General features: G+C 47.8%; 9 protein-coding genes across 9 annotated transcripts; 3 read left to right on the forward strand and 6 right to left on the reverse strand.

Moving 5' to 3' along the window:
* The first annotated feature begins 84 nt into the window (after positions 1–84).
* Positions 85–1,782, forward strand: F5Y00DRAFT_36127 (mitochondrial carrier). The gene is made up of 2 exons (XM_048013549.1): positions 85–1,414; positions 1,496–1,782. The coding sequence occupies exons 1-2, from the start codon at positions 154–156 to the stop codon at positions 1,615–1,617; spliced, it is 1,383 nt and encodes a 460-aa protein (XP_047866230.1). The 5' UTR covers positions 85–153; the 3' UTR covers positions 1,618–1,782.
* Positions 1,781–4,965, reverse strand: F5Y00DRAFT_260599 (uncharacterized protein; the record flags this gene model as incomplete). The annotated part of the gene is made up of 6 exons (XM_048011038.1): positions 1,781–1,943; positions 2,020–2,325; positions 2,428–2,914; positions 2,984–3,265; positions 4,324–4,462; positions 4,519–4,965. The coding sequence occupies 6 exons, from the start codon at positions 4,963–4,965 to the stop codon at positions 1,781–1,783; spliced, it is 1,824 nt and encodes a 607-aa protein (XP_047866231.1).
* Positions 4,966–5,609: 644 nt separating this feature from the next.
* On the reverse strand, positions 5,610–7,516 carry F5Y00DRAFT_260600 (glycoside hydrolase family 32 protein; the record flags this gene model as incomplete). The annotated part of the gene is made up of 2 exons (XM_048011039.1): positions 5,610–5,736; positions 5,793–7,516. 2 exons carry the CDS (start codon positions 7,514–7,516, stop codon positions 5,610–5,612), a joined length of 1,851 nt encoding a protein of 616 aa, XP_047866232.1.
* A 759-nt stretch (positions 7,517–8,275) lies between these two features.
* F5Y00DRAFT_252370 (glycoside hydrolase family 47 protein) lies at positions 8,276–10,146 on the reverse strand (the record flags this gene model as incomplete). Its single annotated transcript, XM_048009933.1, has 3 exons — positions 8,276–8,395; positions 8,459–8,700; positions 8,811–10,146. The coding sequence occupies 3 exons, from the start codon at positions 10,144–10,146 to the stop codon at positions 8,276–8,278; spliced, it is 1,698 nt and encodes a 565-aa protein (XP_047866233.1).
* Positions 10,147–11,315: 1,169 nt separating this feature from the next.
* Positions 11,316–12,136, reverse strand: F5Y00DRAFT_268449 (uncharacterized protein; the record flags this gene model as incomplete). The annotated part of the gene is made up of 2 exons (XM_048012250.1): positions 11,316–11,905; positions 11,964–12,136. 2 exons carry the CDS (start codon positions 12,134–12,136, stop codon positions 11,353–11,355), a joined length of 726 nt encoding a protein of 241 aa, XP_047866234.1. The 3' UTR covers positions 11,316–11,352.
* Positions 12,137–13,673: 1,537 nt separating this feature from the next.
* F5Y00DRAFT_260603 (uncharacterized protein) lies at positions 13,674–17,134 on the forward strand (the record flags this gene model as incomplete). Its single annotated transcript, XM_048011040.1, has 4 exons — positions 13,674–14,241; positions 14,364–15,515; positions 16,087–16,676; positions 16,733–17,134. The coding sequence occupies 4 exons, from the start codon at positions 13,674–13,676 to the stop codon at positions 17,132–17,134; spliced, it is 2,712 nt and encodes a 903-aa protein (XP_047866235.1).
* Positions 17,135–17,254: 120 nt separating this feature from the next.
* Positions 17,255–18,891, reverse strand: F5Y00DRAFT_36173 (mitochondrial carrier). The gene is made up of 4 exons (XM_048013550.1): positions 18,501–18,891; positions 18,386–18,433; positions 17,607–18,321; positions 17,255–17,532 (listed from the first exon to the last, which is right to left on the reverse strand). Exons 1-4 carry the CDS (start codon positions 18,562–18,564, stop codon positions 17,376–17,378), a joined length of 984 nt encoding a protein of 327 aa, XP_047866236.1. The 5' UTR covers positions 18,565–18,891; the 3' UTR covers positions 17,255–17,375.
* A 1,569-nt stretch (positions 18,892–20,460) lies between these two features.
* On the reverse strand, positions 20,461–22,756 carry F5Y00DRAFT_260605 (WD40 repeat-like protein; the record flags this gene model as incomplete). The annotated part of the gene is made up of 3 exons (XM_048011041.1): positions 20,461–20,642; positions 20,713–22,234; positions 22,307–22,756. 3 exons carry the CDS (start codon positions 22,754–22,756, stop codon positions 20,461–20,463), a joined length of 2,154 nt encoding a protein of 717 aa, XP_047866237.1.
* Positions 22,757–22,996: 240 nt separating this feature from the next.
* On the forward strand, positions 22,997–23,615 carry F5Y00DRAFT_36228 (uncharacterized protein). Its single transcript, XM_048013551.1, has one exon. The coding sequence runs from the start codon at positions 23,237–23,239 to the stop codon at positions 23,564–23,566; it is 330 nt and encodes a 109-aa protein (XP_047866238.1). The 5' UTR covers positions 22,997–23,236; the 3' UTR covers positions 23,567–23,615.
* The last annotated feature ends 28 nt before the right edge of the window (positions 23,616–23,643 follow it).

Here is a 23,643-nt window from a genome sequence, read left to right on the forward strand (position 1 = left end):
TACTCAGGGGTAAGCGACATTTATGTATTGTACCTAAATTTATGCAACTCACTATTCGCAACAAATTATTCACCCGATGATCCCCCGCAAACACTCTAATCCAAACCTGGTCAGACTTTCATCCATCATCATATGATAACCTCAAAATGACTTATGAGGACAATGCCACCAGGCCGCGATGATATTAATGGCTCGCCCCGGGATATATATACTGGGGTTCTCCCTGTAATACCATCCGATTTGGGTCCAGATAATCCGTCCCGTAATAATGCCGCAACTGCCGCGTCCGCCGCCGGTGTTCGAGCCTTGAGCGCCCAGGCCATCGCTTTTTACTTCAGGGCTCCCGTTAAGGCTTTCTTCCGGACGCGGGTCGACTACCTCGCCTACGCTCGGAGTGTGCACCAAACTCAGACGGAGTTATTAGCCCGCGCTGCTGCTAACAACCATACTGCTTCGAGGGTTGGCCTCACCTTCAAACAAGCATGGATGTGGGCACGAGGTACCACCCCGGGCTTACTTGCGTCCGTCATTCAGCAGCACGGATGGAGCGTCATACCGCAGCAGATTCTCCCGCCTCTTATGGCGAATGTCGGAGTTGGCGCTGTGCTGTATACCAGCTATTTATCTATCTTAGCTCAGCTACATGAGGAAACATCGAGGGCGCCGAAGAGGGTATTTCCTCCGCCAGACCCGATCCATACTTTTACTGCAGGATTTATAGCAGGAAGCATTCAAAGCGTTGTCGCAGCCCCGCTTGATGCCATCCAGGCGAGATATGACCATCGTGATCTCGTTTCTGGTAACGAGAACGGGAAACCAAGGAGTATGTGGGCGTTCTCGGCAGAAAAGCTTAGGGAAATAGGACTACGAGGAATCTTCGCGGGATGGGGGCTGTCTTTCTTAAAAGACAGTTTTGGAAGCGCGGTTTTCTTTAGCACTTTCGAGTTTGTGAAGGCCCAAGGTTTCTACCGGTTCATCACGTGGTATTATGGTGGACTGCACCCTGACGTTGTTGATGTGTTGGCCCAAAAGAGACCACCCACTCACAAGAGTTCAAGCGACAATACTACGAAGGATGGTAGCCGTCCAGTAGTCATACGTCCACACTACGCAATTGAGCCGATGTTCCTACTATTCGCTGGCTTCACGGCCTCACTCACCCAACAGCTAATCCTTCATCCATTAAACCATATTCAAGTTGAACATTGGGACCATCTAGAAGATCTCGACGCTAAAGCAGCCAAGTTGAGAAACTCAGCAGCCGCGAACCCCGATAAGCCTAGACGTAGGTGGCGCATGCTCCGAGCTTATTATCACGCCTACCAAGAAACTTGGGCTAAGTGCACCGCTGAAGCAACCTCGGAAGGGAAAGGTCTGACACGGTGGTTATATCGCGGATTTTGGTGGAATACCAGTAAGTCTTCCCCTGTCGTAAATAAGCCAGTACCTAGGTCAGATCAACTTGGTGGAAGATATATCTAACAAATTCCTACAGTCCGACAGGTGCCAAGTACCAGTGCTGGTCTAATTATCTTCGAGCTTGTCCGACGTAAATATGGAAGCGGAAACGAGCCTGTGCGGGTTGCGAAGGACGATTATGAGATTCTCCTCGAGTAGATTTTTGATAGTTAATAATTTTCGGCGTCTTTGGCTTTAAGTATAAGGTAGGAATTCCCCACTTGGCGAAAGGCTTTTCAACATAGCGATGGATACCTAAGGTATGCAGCTTTTCTAGCATTTTGGTTTGGTATAGACATAGATCACGCACACGCGGTCAACCTTATCTCCCCTTATTTCCAGCACTACGAATAAATGGTTCAAGAGGAAAGACCTGTCCTTCTGGTGTAACACCTTCGTAAAGTTGTGCCCAACGGTACTTCCAAGCCTCAGGGGTTGGCCAAGCATTTTCTGGGTCCCGCAGCCATAAACGTAAAAGGTGGCGGCTGTATGAAGGGAGTAGAAATTGTCAGCAACACAGATAAACCCGTTCACAGCTACACAGTTTTAAAGCATGCTTACCGCTTCTCTAACGTGTCGGTAAATCCATCTCTCGCGTGGAAGATGGCGAGGTTGTTTATATACTGGATATCTCCTTTTTGGAAGTCGGTATTCACGCAATACTTCTCACCTAGGAAATGGATTGTATCGAGAGCTTCAGCCTGGGCCTCTGAAATAGGTGGAATGTTAGAGTTGCGTGGGAGAGCACCGAAGCCGACGAAGTATCGTCGGCCATATTGTAGGGCCACCCGCTCCGGGGATGAATCCGTCGCAGGGAAGTGATACAGCAGTGGCCTTTCCACGTACTGCTTATCAGCTTTCTCAAATCTAGGGTGCAGACCAATTATTAGCGAAACTGATGCACCCGCATTGCTCTAATTTCGGAAGGATTTGATGGCAAATGAGACTGCGCCCTAAGAAATAACTCACACTTCCATATCCCAACTTTGAGACAAGGTATGGATAAGATCCGGACGAGTAGCAGCAATTTCGTTATATACCCGCCACGTACTCGCGAGTTTGCTAGCACCACCCGCTGCCGACGTCTCGAGGGCAAACAAAGATACTATATCGCCAGAATCCGTGTGGAAGACCTGCTTGTCAGTAGTATAGGCCGGACTGCCGATGGAGCCATTATTCTGCGACCAGGTCAAATCTTTGATATGACTGAGGACCACATCAGCCTTCTGGCCGTTATACTTGTGGTCCTGCCGGCCGCGCTGAGCAGCAATGTGCGCGGAAATGCCCGCGTAGATGATGACGTTTTCCTCCCGAGAGTGGTCGTCGACGCGCAGGCCACGAATCACGAAGAATCCGTGCCCGTTGTGTAATTCTGCGGACAGGCGGCGTAGTTCCGCGTGGAGGTTCGGGAGCGGGAACGTCTCTGCAGTGAGATGACCCAGCGACAAACCCAGTCCTTCATAAAGTTGGTTAATAAGAGATCAATAAGAGATCACGATATATAAATCTAAGAACCATAACCCACCTTTAAAGTGACCTACAGCCCGGTCTATCTCATTAAGCTGTTCGTCATTGAGAACGTAGGTCCAGTCATATGTGTCTGCCACAGTTTCACCTTCCCAGACCAAATCCCCCTTCAATTGCGCCGGGAAACCTTCTGGTAGTGTAGTCGGCAAGTTCCCCTCTTTAAGCCGACGAGCCGCTCGGGCCTGCCACTTATCGTAGTCCGGAGCATACGAGATATCGGGCTGACCCGGCGGTGCGGGCGCCTTCGGCGTCACAAAGGTAACGGTGGTTGTCGACATGTCTATTGTTTCCGGGGTTAGGATAACTCGGTTGGACTCGCTTATTCGTACAATTGCGCAATAATGATATTGTTCTTCCTAGGACGCATTATCATCTATCTATGATTATCTCCCGATCGTTGGTGTAAAGTAGCCAAGTTGGAGAAATGAGCAACATTACCACAAAATTGCGTCATCTGTTACCCTCCAATACGACTTGAGAGAGCTCCAACAGGTTATATTCTATCTGTTACAACGTCTTTACTCTATTGCTTCAGGGGCAATATACCAACCAAATACACCAACACTTGTTCCTTAGTGCCCCATTGCTTAACTGCCAAAACACCAAGTTTGGCTGAAATTGGCACTTAATAGAACATTATACGACTAGAAATTTTGAGCTGTTCAAGAAAATGTCTAATATTTTCCAGTAGCCATAATCTTGTGGCTTTGTCGCAGATTAACTTTGTGGTTGTGTACTCTCTTAATATATTAAAAGATAGTCATCATATAAGACAGAGGCCATCTCGCCGTAGTCCTAGTATTACATAATCGCCAGCCAGAATACCCAAATTAAGACCTCCGGCAAGGAAACACCATAATTCAGGTCATTATGTAGTAAAAGATATACCCCATCAAATCGTATAAGAAATGTATCGAAGATTCACTTCCTTGAGCAATAACTAACGATTGCTTCATGATCCACCCCATCTGGTTGCTAGTCGTAATTACTGTCGATTGACTACAAGAGCTCCTCTCAAGTTCGAACTGGAAGGCGTCATAACCGCCTACACCGGGCTTTTCTCTTTCTGAACTCGTCGTCCGGATTGAAAGGGGATTCCTGGCGGAACAGTTAGGCCAATTAGCGAATTCAGATTGGGTCGAGTACTATATCAGAGACCCGACATCTTGTCGAGGCCGACGCTCACGTTTAAATTCCACTTTAAATTTTGCCACCTCCTTATATATACCATAGAACGGATGCGACGCTAACCCTATGACACCTGTTGTTGTTATTGTTGTTAGATTGGCGGTCACGACTTGAGTATAAGGGATAAGAAGTAGCTAAGACTAGACTCACCGGCAGGCGTCTTGAATACTATACTACCAAGTCCTTGTAGGAATCCTTTAAAAAATCCGAGGAATCCTTCTTTTCTAGCAACCTTGTAAGGCAACACGAACCAGTCTGTACAGCCATCAAGAAGCCCGTACAAAAAGGCCTGCAGTGAACCATATTAGAATCTGTAAGTGAGGCAAGGGAGTTATGAACTCTTACTTGGACGGCAGCAACAATTCCTGATGGGAAACCGGTGATCAGAAACCACTTCCGAACAGTGGTGTCGTTATACAGTGTTGGGGTGAAATGCAGCGCCTTCGCTAAACCGTGCCCGATAGTAAAAGGAATTTTAAGCGCGCCGGCGATAATTAATCCCATCCCCCTAATCATATCCCACCATGACGTCCAGAACGGATGGCATCCTTCATCAATGTCGTCCTCTTCGTCGTGTCTGGTATTCGTAACTTCAGTCTGTCTCTCCCAATACGGAGCACCTTCGTATATTTTAACCGAATCGTGAGATCCGTTTAGAGGCGATTGCCCATGCGAACCGACATTGATGGTGCTACTAGCGAGGTCATCCATATCTGCGATAAACTTCATGCCGTAATCTCGTCTTCCGGTGATGGACATCTTAGAAGTAGTAGCAGAGGGTGGACGCTCCATTTTGAATGTTTGGCGCTTCGAAATAAATTAAAGCTGTTATGCTGCTGCCTTGGACTATATGCAGGTTAATCCGATTTAAGTTGAGAAGCGGCCTGACGATTAGGAGGGGAAGGGTCCGTAAGTACAAAAACAAAATACGACAAAAAGTAGAAAAGAGACCACAACCACGCGCCTTGGCTTTGGAGGAGAGGCGGCGGAGTGTCGATCGCTCAAGGCACCGAGATTATCGCGGGGATGATTGGTTCAATAATAGACGGAATTGATGGGAGACGCGCTGGTCCAATCGGCTGGTTGGGCCCTGGACTGATACCTCTGATGAAATCCATCGTGGCGCAGCGTATCATCGTCTACACTCCTCGTTCTTTCCCACGACATACGATCGTTTATTTTACGAGTTCCGATACTTCAAGGATAATTTGTCTGGCCTTGTGGTAATGGAGTGATTATTATCGAGCTAGTTCAAGCTGGTTGATGGATGAAGGATGAGAATCCCTACTACTACGTAGATCATCATGATTATTACTTTATTCTCTGCAAACAATATAATGCTGATGGGTTAAATCACTAATCTGCCATGGTCCACAATTGAACCACGAAATCGAATTGAAAAAGAAAAGTTATTCAATATTATTTTCTTTGCCGCTCTACTGCTCGCCCTTTCGATCCGGCCAAGCATCGTATAGCCCCTCGTGAACAGTCACGTCTCCAAATACTACTTCCCCTTCGCCGTCGTGGAAGAATCTAATTTCTCGGGAAGCAGCATACCAAGATCTACTTATAGGTTAGAATTTATGTCAAATATGAGGAACCAAGAAGTAGAAGCTTACCGGGCCCAAGTACTTAGAGCGAATCTCCCATTCGCATGCACTTCGACAATAGAATTGTCAACCACTATGGTCAAGTTAAGACTTTCTATCTCCTGCTGGCCATCTTGCACTAAGTCAAACAGGCGTAGCCGACCTGCTTCGTTACGAGAATCGATACCATTTGTCGTCTTTGCCGCGGCACTGGAATTGCTGCGGTCGATGATGATAGATTCGTTGGAGAATTGGTAGTAGATGGTCGTACTCTCGTATTCAGAAGACAGGATCTGGAAGCCAGCTCGTAAATCACTCTCGCGAGAAGCGTTTGGGAAAGAAAGCGTTGCGGTAATCACGTAAAATTTGCTTTCGGGAATGTTTTGGAATGCTATGGCGCCTGGTGAGTTCAAAGTCCGGCCTGGTTCAACAGTAGAGCCACCACTAGTTAATGCGGCCAGTACTTCACGAGCGATCTCCTGCTTTAAGGTCACTAGTTCAACGAGACCGGACTCATTACTGCCAACCCGCCATGATCCGGTTTCACGAACAAGTTCATTGTCGACGACATTGCTGATCTTTCCGACGCTCAACTCACGCGGGAGCAGGAGTGCACCGGTCCAATTTTGCTGATTGGTTGGGAAGTCCAAAGTGTCGTAGAAGTTTCCAGTCAACCATAGATAGGTAATGAAACGATCGGGGGCGCCGCTTTTCTGGGAGGCTTTCGAGGTTGCTGGTAACTCCTTACCAGCAGCAGCATATGCGGAAGTTCCCCAATCAAGTTTCCCGGCCATATTTGGTTGAAACTTGAGTTTTCCATCTTCGCGAGAAATATTCCCAGCTGCCCAAAGCATCTCACGGAAATCCGAGACTTGTGGTACGATGGGGTCCAACGACCATTCGGTGCCTAAGGTAGTGAAGATTTCGCCTTCGGCATTGTAGCCCTGCTCATCCAAGGCGAAAATGTTGGCGACTTCAAAGTTAAACCCCCACCGACCGGCCCAGTCACCATTACCCCAGGTTGTGTTAGCGGGTTCATGCCACCATTGGCCCAACTCTTCCCAGTACTGGAACTCTGGGTCGTGCTGTCGGTAGAGGAACTGACTAGGTCCCTCTCCATGGACACCTCCAGAGATGACTGTATACCAAGTTCCAGGAGCACTTCCAAGTTCGGTATCGAGTTGGCTGTTCTGGAAGACGAAAGGGTCGCGGAATCCTGTCACATTGACTGCGAAAGGTGGTGATGGAATGACAGGCCCTTGTTCAAGCTTCGTGAAGTTACGGCCTCCGTCACGAGATACCGCTAAAGATTGCGTCTCGCTCCCCCGTGTGTACGGGATGGTCCATTGGATAGGTAGGTAGCTCACAGATGTATACAGAAGGGTAGGTTTGCCGTCGATGCCACTAGGGATGACTGACCCATCAAATACTGAGATCGGATCGTTCTTCCCGCCCGCTACTATGAACGGCCGTCCGTCCGGGTTGGCATCATGATACGTAACGAGATCGTCTGTCGTGGCACCAGCAGCACCGTTATGTAACCAACCGACATGGAAGAGCCCAGTTTCGGGATCGGTATAGTGCATACATGGATCACCTATCTGTCCAGATGGCGGGAGAACATGCGCTTTCGGCCGCCATGTTTCGAAGAGACTCGAGTTGGCGAGTGTTGACAAGTTTGGCGGTGCCGCATTGTAGTCGATGTCTTGTCTTGCGGCAAGGGTTCCCGCCAAAACAGCTGGTGTGAGCTTCATCGTGTCTTGAGATGTTGAAGAAGAGGTTCCCTCAAGATGAGCTCCGAGTCCTGAGTGGCTAATGAGCACATCATCATACGTTAGGTAGTCATCCGTAGTATTTATATGGCAGTTCATTAGACCTTTCGGTCAAATATTCCCAATCTTGTTCCACCGCAAGATCATGATGTGACTTCGGAATGCTTGGAATTTGGAGATTCTGTGGGGTTTGCGGAGAACTCCGTTTTTGGGGTTAAGGATGAAGCTGGAGATATGCGGAGTATCACCCGGACCCTAACTACAATAGATATAGCCTCGGCCTTATTACACAATATTACACAACTACTCACCGCTTTAGTGCTTTGAAAACTTGCCATTAGAAAACTATTGAAGGCTGGCTTAGCAACAGCTCCGCAGCATCACGTAAAATAATCTCGTCTTTAGTCAGACATCGTAAATATTACATAGTGTCTCGTATCATACCAAAAGTCATAAGCAGCACTTGCATATAACACCCAGTACCTTGTGAACACAGGTAGAGTTTAGAAGGTTTGAGGAAGCAGTTTCTAGAGGCTTGATGTCTACCTTGGATTCTCACTTCAGACTAGTCACCGGTGGAAAGTGAACTCGAATGGAACCACTCCTGTTTACTACATCATATTAGACGGATTTACAGGACAGTATTGCCAGGAAACAGCAAGATAGGGCACTGGATAAACCAACTGACCTATTTACATATAGTTTAACTAAATGAAGTGCTGGCAAGAAGGTTTATGATAATCATTTAGGCCTGAGGAAAGGATGCGCTTCGGTATTGAGCACATAGTCGTCAAGATTAATGACGTCAGGAGTCGAGAAGAGCAGGTAAAAATATTTCAAAGTCTCTGCTAACCAAAAGCTCTGTAATTCAACGTTAGTATTATAAGATAAATACATAAGATAAACACGCATATTCATACTTACCTCCATATAGTCATCTTTTGGTAGAACATCCGCCATACGGGTCACGTCCTTTACGGCCGCGTGAGTCCCTCGATCGGTCTTAGTTCCGTTCACGATAGCCGTGAACATATCCCATCCTATGTCTTGCCAAACTGTGTTCCCAGTGATACGATACATGACGAACACACTCTCTATTGCCTCAGGTCTTAAGATATACCGAGGGTCTTTAGCGGTAGTGAATCCAAGAGGAAGATGATCCTTCCCTATATCATCAGAAATCAGTAGGTGTCAGTTAGGAGACCAGAAGATGAATTGAGTTGACTACTTCGAAAGCTACGAAATAAATAATTGAGAATATCATGCGTTAACTCACACTGGCGTCGCTTCTGCTTCTCCTCGTCAAATCGCTTCTCGTCCCACTCGCAGTCTTCAAACGACTTACAAGCTACCATGTTCAGTCGTTCGGGCATCATCCCCGTTGGAAATGCCCGATACCCGTACACGCAACCAAGCGTCAACTTTGCGCCAATATTGATGTATCCCGGGTTACCAAATAACTTCCCACTTAGCGCATAGATTCCACCAAGATAACAAGCAAGATGCTCAGTCTCCTCGTCCAAGGTTACCTCGCCTGTAGCAGATACACTGGCACTGCTAGCAATAAGCATCTGCATGTTGTTAGGCACCATAGGTCTAAAGAGCAGATTATTCTTAGCGGCCTCTAAGAACCCCTTGGACATCATCTCGTACTTCGGCTCCGTGCCGCCAAGAAGAGCATACTCCTTAGGAAGATACTCGTATAAGCTATCAGCACAGCCAGCAAGAGTGTACGAGTTACCCGTTATGACATCCTGGGATTTCATGGAGACATAGGTGGGCCACAGGCCCGGTATTAAAGTTTGGTTTTGGCCCCGGTAGAAAACATCCATTACTCTTGCAGCTGCATCATAATATTTCGGGTCTCCCGTAAGCTGTGAGAGCCGCGTTAGTTCGAGAGATAGTGTTCCTGGAGAGGCAGAAACCACAGAGGACTCGACAGATAAAGGTTTCCCTGTTTTGGCGACCTGAAAATCGATGAAGTCGACGGGCATCCGATTCTCTGTGTTGAAAGCTACGTAAATCAAGTCTCCAAGCTCGATGGCTTTCAAACGCAAGACATCTCGCTTGCTAAGGTCATACGTTGCAAGCAGACCTCCCAAGTAGCGAATATTCGTCTCGAAGGTGTTGACTCTCGTGGAGCTAGATCGACCAAAGTCTATCTTGGATACTGCATCGACCGCCTCATCGAATTCCTCTCTTAAACCCAAGATCCATAAGGTATCAAGGGAGTCTACCAAAGTAGCAGCCCATCCGCTGAATTGGTCCTGAAATCCCCCAGAGATCGGCTTCAGTGCATCCTTCATCCATGCATATTTCTTGTATGCCGCCCAATCATCGAGGAAAGTTTTCTTCACTTCGAGGCGTCTCGCTTCCCGAGTCTGCCTATCAGCAGAGGGTTCGGAATAAAATTGAGCCTGAACAGGTAGGCGAAGAGGTTTCCCCGCTGGCAAAGGAGTTATTTCTTCGGCAGGAAAATGAAAGGGAACGGTGCTCCAATCGAAGCTACTTCGCTTTAATGTGATCGGAGGAGAAGCTGCATCACCGTTCATATGCCGTTCGAGCCTGGTGAAATCCGAGATCCACAGGCCCGAAAAAGAAGCCGACAGCATCCACCATATCACAAGGGCGCCGGTAAGAAGGATTAAGGTACGTCTATGCTTGCGAACTTGGTGATGCATTATAATACACAACCTACGTAGCCAGACGCAGGAAAACAAATTGAAACAAATTCAGATATCGCGACAGACGACAAAATCATTATGTTTATGAATTAATAAAAACCGCATTTCATTCAAAATCTGACTGTGCCAATCCCCAACGTGTCATTTCCAGTCCTAGCCAAGGGAAAATACGATTTCACGTAAATTAACCAGAATAAGAACCAACATTCTCCAATTAACGCTGGTCCCGGGGCCAATGAGACGGAGCATAGCGTCCGAGGAGTTAAACGAGATAAGAATCGGCGAACCGGCCGGGGTTTAAAGGGGTACGGAGCTCCGCCAAGAATACACGGACTATATTACTCATCCATGCCAGACTGTTGGAGCTCGGATCGGTCTGTGCAATATGCACAATGAATGCACCGCGAATGCTAGATCGAAACAATTGAATCTTCTCTTATAATTACATAAGATATAACTATCTCACTTAACCTAAACTAATAATTTAATAGTACAGAGAGATTAGGCCATCTCTGTATGTTAGATGAAACAAACTTACATTTTCTTTGATAGCATAAATGAGCCATTGTTAGGGTTAACACTAGCAAATACATCATGTATTAAGGATTAATTACAAGATCAGTCGAAGAAAGAGGAGTGGGCTTCATTCTAATTGTTAGTCTACCCAAGGTCATAATAGATGCACATCATATCTAAAGCAGTTTTTCATAGAACACATCAAGCCGCCGGCTATACTTAAGGACGTCGAGGCCTCAACCTAGTGAATTATTGGTAGGTTCATAGTCACAGTATACAGTTAAAACAGAGAATTGATAGGAATAACACGCGTAATAACCATGTAAAGAGCAAGCTATGGCAACAATAGCCAAGTTACAAGTAGGAAAGTCGTTAACATCGTTAAAAGTCCCTTCTCTTTAACAACACAAAAATGAGTCTATAGACTCTACATGGTGACCATTCCGAACGTTCATTATCATAGTAGAAAAGTATATAAATCATAAACACACTCAAAATTCTTGTTCCTTCCATGATGTCGGAGGTTAATATTTAGTTTGTTAAGAAGAGCCAGCCGTTGACAATAACGAGTACGGTCGTGGTGGACCAGATCTTAGATTGGTTGAGCCCATAGCCTTGTTAGATCGAGCCAAATGCGCCATTGTGCTGGTCTGGTTGCATAGGGACCTGGTACTGCTGGTCGAATGCCTGCTCCTGAGTGTTGTATGGATACATCATAGTTGGGGGATGCATCATAGCTGGGGGATGCATCATAGCTGGGGGATGCATCATAGCTACATGTTCATCAAGATCCACCTTTCGAAGGTAACCGTCGTATCCCATTTTGGGACAACCGAGTACCGGGCAAGGATGGGGAGGCATCAACAGCATAGGAGCTTGGGGGCCGGGCGCGACGTTGGCCTTCTTAGGCCTCCTGAGCTTGTGCTGGTCAAGTTTGTCCGCAGTCTCGATCTTGTGATAAGCTTTTAGGTGTTGGGTGAGGTGGTCGCGACGATAAAAGGCGTTCTCGCCCTGGTAAGTGTAACAATACTCGCAAGGGTGGCGGGGAGCATTGGGAGATTTGGATCCGATGTGGCGGTTGAGAGCGTCTAGTCGGGTGAATTTGGTACCACAGATACAGCTGTATGGATCGGGTCGTTCTTTTGAATCAGAGCCAATCACCCACAAAGCACTTCTACAATGGCAGAATGATGACCAATCAGCCTTTCTGTCCTGACAAAAAAAATTACCTTCCATGCTCCTGCAGCTGCACCCCTAAAGATGGGGCAGCCTGAAGAGCAGGAAGACCACCGATTAGGTCATGTTGAAGGTCGTGATATGCAGTGTTGTGCTGAACGATGGGATTGTTGACCAAGGCATCGCTGCCCAATCCGTTCTCATGTACCTGGTTGTAGTCGGCCATTGTGACGAGTCTCTGAGCGTTTAGACAAGGAGAGATAAAACGATATGGCTAGCAAAATGAGGTCTTGCGTGTGTAATTTCAAGAATAGCCACTAGAGTATTCTTATCTTTTTACTTAGGAGCCCCCTCGAGGCACATATTGGCTCTTTTTGAGTACATGAGAGGTACATATCTGGCTGGGTAGGGTGTTATAGGGTGTTTTAGGGTGGAAGCCATGCAGCTTACAGCGCAGGCACCTAAATACATGGCATTTCCGTGGTCTTATTGGTCAAAAGGGTTCTTAACGCCGTTGAGAGGCTTACCGGGGGACACGAGGATATCATAGCCAGCGCTGATACCGGCAAGCCTCCTGAGAGAAACAGCTCATCTTACCTAACGAATTATCTCCTAGGTCCTAGGTATACAACCCCTCCGATACAAGTGCTGAAATACATACATGTAGTTATCAACATCTCTGGTAACTCCGACCTTTTTCCATTTTATCAACTAACACCTAGCTTAAAGGAGAGGAGGTGTTGAGATGTTTCTCGCAACTTGTGGTTTTCTGTTGAATTAGGTGTACGTATGAAGAACCCTGTGGTGAAGAACAGAAGGACTCAAGAGCAACATTCACGCTTGCCAGAGAGCAGACCACTCATTATGTGGTAATCAATACACCTATCGTGATAACTACAGCTTCTTATAATTAATCATGCCTACCAATTAGCTATACCTAGGTATTCATGGCCTAATGCTTATTGCTGCACGTAGACTTCGTCGATGAGTGTCTTAGTCTTAGATCAACCATCTTAAACTTTACAAGTATATCGAGAGGTTATAACGAAGAGATTCTAATTCACTACGCCCTTTCAAGACTTTCTTGTTATCCAACGTATAAAGTCTAGATCAGGGGCTAATTGTGGTTATACTTATTCTTAACAATGCCACAATACATGGGCTGGATGGCCCTATGATCTTGTGCTCTTAACGACTGTTGCAATATGATTTTATTGTACGTTCCTATTTTCGGCTGTGCGAAGTTTTGTACTTGATATATTTACTCTACCTTCAATTAGTTGCCTCTTCTTGGGCAAGCATCAGGGGGATAGTATAGCAGCACTAGCTCAATATATAACTCCCTTCTTTAAATAGGTCGCAAGTGGGCTTCTCCAAATAGAAACTCTTCATACGGCTAGAAATGGCTAATACGCATGACGTTAAATCCCACGTGGTTTCAACACTTCTTGAGCCTAATAGTGTACATCAGATAAGAAATCTATTGAATGAGAAACTATATGAATAAAGTAATCTAAGGTTAGGCAAAATAGCTACCATCCTTGTCATCCGAGAGATCAGCAACCATACATTGGACTAGATCCCCGCGCCGAGGGCATGAGGATCAACTTTGCCGGCATTTAATTTTGCGGAGAATGCTTGTCATATTATAAGGGCTTCCACAGGCGCAATGCAAGAAATATACCTTACCTAACTCTAAAAGATCTATGGGATAGATTTGGAAAATATCAAAGACTATAGGGGTCTAGCGAGAAAGGCAAACGATGATTACTACGGTTCGCAAGACCATCGGGGCCGGCTTGTCGGTGTTAGCGCTCGGCTCTACGACACTGGCTGAACGCTGCGAGAGATCTTGTTTAGAAGGCCTCATATCGGACTACCTCAATGCTTTAATAGCCCACGACCCATCGAGTTTGCCGACAACCCCGGACGTAAAATACGTAGAGAACGATCAGATATTACCGCTCGGCACTGGCGAGTGGCATATCGTGGAGTCACTAGGGAAGTACAACCACACGTTCTCTGATCCCGAAGCAGGCCAGGTTGCGACCATCACTACCATTACCGAGAATGGCGTGGGCGCTATCTATCTTGTCCGCCTTAAGGTAGAAGAAGACGGAAAGATAAGCGAAATCGAATCACAAATCACACGCGATTCGGACGGTGCAGAGCTCTATGAACAGCGAGGTCAGCCGGAAGCCGTTTGGTTCGAAACTGTACCTCCCGAGGAACGGATTACCCGGGATGAGCTGATATCACAAACCAACAAGTATTACACCGGCATGCAGGGAAACGACCCCAAGGGTGACTATAGCTTCTTCGATAAAGAATGTAACCGCCTGGAAGATGGCCTTCAAACGATACGGCATTCGCTTCCCTAACTTGCGAGGAGCAATTCCAGACAGGATTTCTTGGCTTTGTCACAAGAATCCGGGAACGTCACTTTCCCGTAGTGGACGAGGAGCGCCAGGCCGTCTTTGCTATCACTACTCTGGATCATAATGCTACGGTGAAATTGTTGCCCAGCGTGAATGGCACATCCTCGCCAATACCGCGTTACTTCGAAACGCCTCGTTCGTTGAGAGCCATGGAGGCATTTCGCTTGCGTGGCGAGAAGCTTTATCGCATCGAAATGGCACTAACCGAAGTTCCTTATAACATGCGAGCGGCATTCCCCGATGTCCCACCCGTAGATCTCAGCGGGCCCGGTACAAACTTCACCGCGTATCCGATTCCGTGCGACCAGGTCTGCCTCGAGAATGTAGTGGGAGATGTACTCATGGCGATCCGGGTCCACGACTACACGCGTGTACCCCTAGCGAAGGGTGCACGCTACTCGGAGAATGGCCAATTTGTAGCGTTCGGAGATGGTCTATGGGAGACACTAGAAGCAATTACTTGGACGGACAGGTACGGAACGGTCTTATCCGATTCGGAAAGCGGGACAGCTGGCTACTGGGGATTCAGTACGGAGCACAGTATACCGGGTGTGCTTTCGCTACGTATAAAGGTTGACAATGGCCAAATAACAGAAATCGAAGCGAACGTTGTACGTGGAGAGACTACGGATAGTCGTGGCGGTACAGTAACGCTTATGCGCCCGCCGCTTCCAGTCGAGTGGGAGGGTAATACCACAAGTCTCCTCGATCCCGCGTTCCAGGCATATAGCACCAACGGTGAGATTCCGTCGGAATTGTTGAGTGCATATTTCGATGGGCTAGAGAAGCATTCAAGCAAGGGTGTGCCATTTGCAGAAGAATGCATTAGACGCGATAACTTTGGCCAGGGGGATCTGACTTGTGCTGATCAGCTGGATGGGAAGGGACCGGCTCCGAATGGTCTCTCTAACACTACAACAACAGTGCGTGACCGACGAATCCTAGTTGCGGATAGTAAGAGAGGAGTCGTGTTGGCCGTGGCTCTGGTGGATGAACCTGCCAACGGTCCCGGTCCACTGTCGCCGGCAGGTCGTGTCCCGGGGACTTACATGATTCCACAGTTAATCAAAGTTGATGAGGGGTTGATTTCCCATATTGAAAGTGTGATTAAATGGGTTCCATTTGGATACACATCTGCGTGGACAGAGGCGGGTGAGAAAGCAGAGAGTGAGCAAGGGATCTAGGTTAGATAGAGTTGTTATTTTTAAGAGGATGTTTAGGAATGAAGACTTGGATATTAAAATAAAAATATTAAAAGATTATCATACTGAATAGAGAGGATATGTATTTATCACATATAGTCAAGCTTTATGAAGCAATTATCAGATATATACAACTTTATGCAAATATCACATCCATGCCCCACACCCCGCACCACTCACCGTTGCAGCGATGGGCTGATGGAGGGGCATCCTTGCAACTTTTCAGGCCGCGCCGGCCCCTAACATCTTTACTACTTTACATCCTCAGAGCTGCGAGGCGGGCTGTGTTAGCAGTATCACCACCAACAACACTACCTAACACTACCTAGACATATCATATAAGTAGTCTGCCATCGTTGACTTACGGGGGTACGGTACTCCTATTTGGGCTCTAGAAGGACTTCTTTAATAATACCCAAGGAGACTTCAAGGTCTCAACGTAAACCCAGAATGCAGTCAGGAATATCTGGTATTGCACCCCCTAACCCCCATATCCTCCACTTGATGATAATTTAACTTACTTTCGTGAACTTCAGCTTCTCAAGAGCTCGTCACTCAGTTCAACAAGTTCTTAGGCGACCCGGCACAATTTGGACTTATCGTGACTATCACCGGGGAGTCCCTGACCCCGTCAACTACGCTCCCACGATCCTCTCTATCGAGCACCTTCGATGCCGACCTTCCGAAGCTATCCTCTTATATAAAACCCGATGAACCCCTCTATATAATTCTACGCAGATATGACACTGCTCCGTACCTAATAGCTGTTACCTATGTGCCGGACACGGCCAAGGTACGGCAGAAGATGCTGTTCGCGTCGACGCGGTTGACGCTAGTGCGTGAGCTAGGATCTGATCACTTCCGGGAGACGATCTTCGCGACCATGGCCGAAGAGTTGAGTGCCGAGGGTTTCAAGAAGCATGACCGTCATAATCAACTTGAGGCACCTTTGACCGAAGAGGAGAGGACTTTGGGCGAGGTTAAGAGAGCTGAGGCCGAAGCTGGTGCTGGCACGGGCGTTCGTGAGATCCATCTTAGCAAAACCATGAATATGCCCGTCGCTACCGATGCGTTGGTCGCTCTAAGCGCTCTCGGTCGTGAGGAGGGAACTGGACTAGTGATGCTTGTAAGTTATTCCAACGATAGAATGAGGGAATATGCATACTAACTAGAATCAAATAGAAAATCAACCCCGAGAGCGAAGTCGTAGAACTATTCCAGGATTCCTCCTCGCCTTCCACAATCCCTGAGCTCGTAAAGAGCATTTCGGCCACTGAACCCCGCTTCACTTTCTTCCGATACAAAGCCACACCGCCGAGCGGAGGAGAAGAGAAGAACGTCATACTCTTCTTCTACACGTGTCCCGCCTCGGCTGGAACCAAGGCTATTAAGTTTCGAATGATGTACCCGCTAATGAAGCGTGCCGTACTTGAGGTGGCCACAAAAGAGGCAGGGCTCCAGATCGAGAAGAAATTCGAGCTTGAGGATCCGAGCGAGATCACCGAACAGTCCGTTACGTCCGAGTTATTCCCAGAGGCGGAGGTCAAAACAGCTTTCAGAAGACCCAAGCGGCCCGGCAGGTAAAATACCCTATATATATTTGTTTTGATCACATAACAAGCATGTTGGCGGGACTTGGAATTAGCGAGAACCCATAGGAGATACGGAAGCAATGCGATTATATTTCGCTATATTTCTCAATGATGATATGATATATCACCAACGTGATTAAATCAAAAATGTCCAGCCCAAGATCCCCGTTACAGCAATACCACAATGCCATAGCTAGTACATAACCCGGCTCCTTAAAATCATTCATCCCTTTCTATTCCTCATACGTCCTCCCCGACAACATACTCGGCCCGCTCTTCTCCAACTTGTCCTTCAAGTATTCATACACGGTAAACGTAACAGCTTGGCCTGGCGCAACACGCATGATCCTCGGCGTGATGCCTTTGTAAAACGCATGAAAGCCCTCTTGCCTACATCAGACACATTGATTAGCACTAATATATATACGAAGTAAATAGATAAATGAAGCGGAAAACAAACTCACTTAAACATATCCCTCGCAATGGAACTAATCCTCTTAAACGCCGAGACCCCCTCCTCCGCCGGCGTCTTCTGCAACCTCGTCTTAATCGTGTCGATGGGCGCGTTACTCAGCGGCCCCATCGCGCCGCTCACGAGGCCGATAAGCGTAGTCTGCCAGCTGGGCAGCGTCACCGCGCTCCCTCCCTTGTTATCCTGCCACCGCAGCAGCAGCTCCCGGAAGTACGTGTACGCCGTGAAATTCACGGCTTGGTTGCTGCCCTGCCGCAGCGCCGTCAGACTCACGCCCCGGTACAGAGCGCCGAAGCCCTCCTCGCGGACGACCGTGTATAACGCGTGCGCGGCGTTCCGGTACTTGGGTATGTCGAGGGGGTCCGCCATGCTGTGGTGCTGCGCTTGCAGGCGGATCTTGATGACTTCCATGGGCGTGACGACTGCTACGGCTTCCGTCACGCCCGCTGCGAGTCCGGCGACGAAGGTCCCGCGCCCGGAGATCGTGTGCGTGTCGGAGTCGGCCAGCATTTGCTTGTAGGCCTCGAAAGACGTGAACCGAATCGCCATTTTGGGTACGATACCGGTCAGAACCGCGCCTAGTCCCTTGTATAGGCCTAGTGGTGTTTCGCGCTTTACGATTTCGGCTCCGGTGCGGATGAACCCGCGTTTGGGGGCGCCGGGCTGGCGGGCTCTTCGTGAGAGCTGCATTCGTACTTTTATTGTGTCTGTATGGAAAGACTGCTGTTAGAGAAGATGATGAGGCGATGGATATGGATAGGGAGTACGAACCGAGAGGATGGCACACTAGGGCTTCCATCATGCCTGCTCCTCCGCCAGCTGTTTCGATGCATGTTAGTATATAATGAACCAGCTTTCTAAGAGCAGATATGGTCCAAGAACGCACCGATCAAATTCGTTGCTACAGTCGGCGGCGTCTTGCCATCCTTTCCTCCTACTTTTGTCGCCATTATGTAGTATTAGTATAGGGCTTGCGCCCAGGTTATACTCTAACCTTCTAACGTGTTTCCGTTCGTAGCTATGATGTTGATATTGGGCGAAGAACCATGAAACGTTCTAGGAGGGTAACCACATGCAATGGCCGTCACCGACGTGCTGTTAAGTAATACCGAGGGAATAGGGAGCCAACAAAGAGATGTAATGTACTTAGTATACTTCAGTTTAGAAGAAGCACGTGGGAGAAGGGAGCTCGGTGTTATAGTTATAGCAGCTTGAACACAAAGCACAAAGTATCAGGACTGGTGTGTATGGATATGTGCATATATAGGAGACTTATGACTCATGAACAATAGGAGAAGCAGACGACTAAATCTATAAGAGGATCCCGAGCTAGGAACTCGAGCTGGGATATCTAAGTATCTATATAAAAAGCCAGGCCGGCCCAGGTACGAAGATTACCGAGCTCCAGCAGTCGACTTTTGCACCTGCGTACCCGCCATACCGGAGAAGTTCGAGCAAGTGACTAACTCGCCAGCACCCAAAGATCCGCGGCTGGGACGTCGAAACGCGCCCGTCATCTCGTGCTCTCCTCCTGGGTCTAAGCCGCGTACGGACTAGGAAAGGCAATATCGCTGTGGGGTCGCGGGGCTAGATCGACGACGAGTAATGACAGCAGAAACATTGACCTGTGCGCGCATGCGCGTGTGTATGTATAACTCTACTCCAAGATTTGCTCCTTTTTCGTCTTGGTGTGGACGGGCTGCCGGATCAGCCCTCGTTCGGCAAACCGGAGCTCCAGTCGCACGTTGCTATGATAGCCATTGACGGCCGGCGGGAAGTGAATCCAAGCAAGCCCCTTATGGAAGAGTCGTTCAAGTACGAGAATTCCTATGATTATTAAAAAAAATTTGGTCAATTAATTAATACCAAGTATTCCTGTACCGCATAATCTTGATTCACTATTCGCAGTATCTGCTACGATAACTAAAAAAATGTTGACAAGTTCCGGCCTGTGATTCTTAGCTGTGACGTCGAAAAAGGTGTGTTTACCGACTGAGAGCCGAGCTTGTGATTTTGCGGGGAGAGAAGGCCGGGGCATCAGACTTGACAGGGATCTCGAATTGGTACGTACCAACAACTTACGTAGTTAGACCCAGTGGTCCATATCGGATACTACCGGGTAGAGATGCTCTTTGGGGTCACTTGTAGTCTAGTTCTTTGAGGCTCTAGTAAGAGTATGAGTTTATGAACGTGGTTAATACTTCACTTGCCGAGGTTAGAGATACAACTGGAATGTTTCTTGGCCGAGCTTCTGAGACAGTCAAGAAATCAGAGTCATCCAATAAGGAATGCTTTGAGCTACATGTATACGATTTTCAGCCGCGGGATGCACAGATAACCATCATTTATAAATGAATCATCTAGTTTAGGAAATAGTATAAACCAGCCTCACATGCAACATGTACGAGTTCATATACGAGTTAGCATAATGTGAAGAGCCTCAAACCGCATATCAAAATACTGTTCTCACTCTCATACATCGCAGTAGAGAATTAAATTCTTTAATATATTGGACAATGTTGAATAGACTGTGTCCTAACCTAATCTTAACTAAACCCACCCCTTCAGCACGCGATATCACTGCGTTGCCAAGCCTTATCCAATACGCCTTAGAATTTTATCAACATTGGACGCCGACCCTCGTTGATGCCGTCGAGTTTTCATTAATAAGCTGTCGCCTCCCAGCTCGGCTGGTTTTTCGTCCCTTTGTAACCGGTTTAAAAGTGGTGGTATATTTGAACGCCTTCCGTATAACAAACCCGCTGTAAAATCAATCGATGAATAATGTTGCTCCGAATAGGGGTAAATCCGGATAACCCTGCAATACCCCCCCTAAAGAAAAAAGCTTAAGAAGGGGTGCCGAACTCTTCGACTTCTGAAGGTTCACCCTCGAAGCTATATAACCGCACCTCTCCGTCTTCGCTCCCGCTCGCCATCCGGCTATCACTGAGCCCGACGCAGGTTACTGGTCCGGCATGGCCAGTAAATGTTCGTTCGCACTTGCCGGTTCGAGCATCCCATACCTTGACTACATTGATAAGAATGTTAGCTGATGTTCCAAAAAAAGAAACTCCTTAAACTCTAGTTCAAATTCTTACCTGTAGCGTCATTAGCACTAGTAACGTATCGCAGAGAGTCAGCCGCCAGTCCCCAGATGCCTTCAACATGACCAAAGAAGGTTCGGGGGCTTTTTCCCGTTGCTGTGTCCCAGAGCCTCATAGTTGCATCAAGGGAGCCTGTAAGCATATAGCGTGGAGGTAGCGGTCGGTCGGGGTCGTTCTGGAAGATGGGACCATACATTGCCCGTTCATCATCCACATCCGGGGTACTCGAAAGCGAAGACGACGAACCGTTTGGTGGCGTGCCGCTACGGTTGCTAGTTACGGAGACAGCATCGCCGTCACGGGTCGTCTCATCTTCGAATTCGTAATCGTCTGGAAGCGGAAGAACCTGTTGGACCTGTCCGACGTGACCCTCGAATGTCTTGATACAGACCTTAGAGTCGAGATCCCAAAGCTTCACAGTGCAATCGTCGGAGGCGGAGAGTAGCGTACGTGAAGCCACGTCAATGCGAACATGATTTACCCAATCGCAGTGCCCGCGTAGAGTAAATGACTGTTGGGTTTTGAAATTGAATATTTTGATCGACCTGTCCATAGATCCCGAAGCTAAAAGACCGCCATCCATATGCACGGTTATGACACCGCCTTGGTGATTGAGGGTGTTGATACAAGCACCCGTTCGCCAGTTCCATATTTTGACCGTGCCATCTAAACTCGCAGAAACAAGCATCCTGTCATCGAACTGGAGGGCTCGAATTCCCATAGTATGACCTTCGAGAGTCCGAATGACCTCGCCCTTCTCGATATCCCAGAGCTTTATTTTCGAATCGTAAGAGCCCGTAGCAAGCATATTGTCGTCGAATTGTAAAGCAGTTATCCCGTTCGTATGCTGTCCCCCAAATGTTTTAATAGTACACCTACCATACCGCCAGTTTGATCCAACGCGATATCTTTCTCGGTATAGATCCTTCCACGGCCTAAACTTCTGGGTACTCGTTGACAACTTATTTTGATTGCCGACACCATTGACGCATTGACGTTTCGAGGAATCCGTTTCTTCATCTTCTAAGTCGGACGCCGTCCGCTTGACGACCGTCATGACAGAAGAATCCTGACCATTCGCCAGTAACGTTCGCTGGTTGTTCAGGTTTGCTTGATGTTGAATTTTCCATTCCTTTAGCCGCTTCTTCTCCAATCTCGGAAGACCCCATTGACACTTCTCACACTTGCGTCCGATGTGCTGCTCACACATGCGGTGCCACACAACGTCGTCTCCCGATAGCTGGGTCCACCTTCTGCTAACCTGGGCAGCTTTGCAGAGAGAAGAGCAATCAAGGTAACATAAAATCTTCAGAGATAGTTCCGTTGGCAGAGCAGACAAGAAGTCTATCTTTAGTTGTTCGTGGACTTCACGAGACACTGTAGATAGTTGAGGAAAACAGCACTGGGTGATGATGCCTTGCAACATAAGCTCGCGGTGCTTTGAAGGAGCAGCAGAAAACAATGACCAAACATTCGTAATGGCCTGTCTGTCGGCAGCAGGTAGTGTTTCGAGTTCCTATATACCAATATAAGTATCGGTGAAAGGCTATGTTATACATGTTATACAAGGGGGTGGACAAGAACATACACTCTGGATTAAACCCATCTTAGTTTCGTCAGCGGCTCTACGACACTTGGAATCTGGCCGGTGTCGGTAGCAGTATTTACTGTTAGGGTCCTTTGTCGTGATGGCAGCCATAGACGGAAGATCGGGTTTTCCTATAGGCGCGTACAACCCGGGGATATGTTCCCGTAAAAAGGGAGTAACAGATTGGCCCATGAGTTGTTGGGACATATTGGGTAATCGGGAGGCGTCCTGTGCGTCCTCGGGTCTTCGTCTATCACAGTTATCCCTCGATGGTATAGATTGTTCGGTCGGTACGGAGGACAAGGACTGTCTCTGCAGACGAGGTCGGTTGATGGTGGATATGTTATTCAGATTCGTCTGTGTGATATCTTCTGGTAGGAAAATGGGGCCATCGTGTCTCGACACTGACTCGTGGCCGTTGGGTATCGGTATTGGCGGTAGGCTGTCCATAATGATAGGTGATGAAAGTTGAGGGAAATTAGATTGGTGGCCGGATGTAAGGACAAAGCCCTGGTAAGATCTTATTCGAATTGCACCATCGAAGAGAGTATGGTGAGGGCGAGGGTGAAACGCGGTGAGATGGCGTGCTGGGTCGATGATAAACCATACAAAGTATGGTACAGATTTGCGCTCGTTTCCGTTCGGATGTCGTAGACTGAACGGGATCTCGCAGAACCCCCCCAAGCCAAGTATCAAATTTCCCCAGGATCTAATAATCCAACAATGCCGGTTGACAGGCTAGACGGCTCGGTATGATACCTATGGTGTACCCTGGTTTTTTCTTTTTTAGTTTCCTTTTCTCTTCTTTTCTTCTTTTTTTTTTCTTTCTAGGTATCGACGGCCTTGATGGCCAGAAAGCCGGGGAAGCTAAAAAAAAAAAAAAAGAGGGACGGACTTGGACGGGGGCAATTGCACGTCAAGTAGAACAAGATGGCGAAATCGGCGCAAGCTGCATTCCTTTACTTTCCCTTTCCCTACTTTCCAATTGTTTGGCGCTGGCTGGTCTTGACTGGTTGGCTCATCGAAGCGGTCAAAAAAGTGGTGATTTTGTCGCATAAGAGCCGACCAGCCGCCAGACCAGCGCCAAAACAATTTGGCTTTTGGGCATTTAGGGTCTTAGGGTCTTGCTTTGTTCACCTTTGTGGTGCTTTGGGGCCCGAATGGCGACATTCTAGACCGATAACCTTCCGAAGTGCCGGGCCCCACTACGGCTGTCGGGGCTTCGACAGCTCAGGAATAGCCTGGTGGGATCTGGGGTAAGTGCACCTTAAAAGCACCTGAGCACCTTAAAATAGACCCAGTTCCGGTTGAGGCTTTTCGAATGCCGCGCCCGCATA

Source organism: Daldinia vernicosa (assembly GCF_022497035.1).
Source record: "Daldinia vernicosa strain CBS 139.73 unplaced genomic scaffold F5Y00scaffold_15, whole genome shotgun sequence".
NCBI lineage: Eukaryota > Fungi > Ascomycota > Sordariomycetes > Xylariales > Hypoxylaceae > Daldinia > Daldinia vernicosa.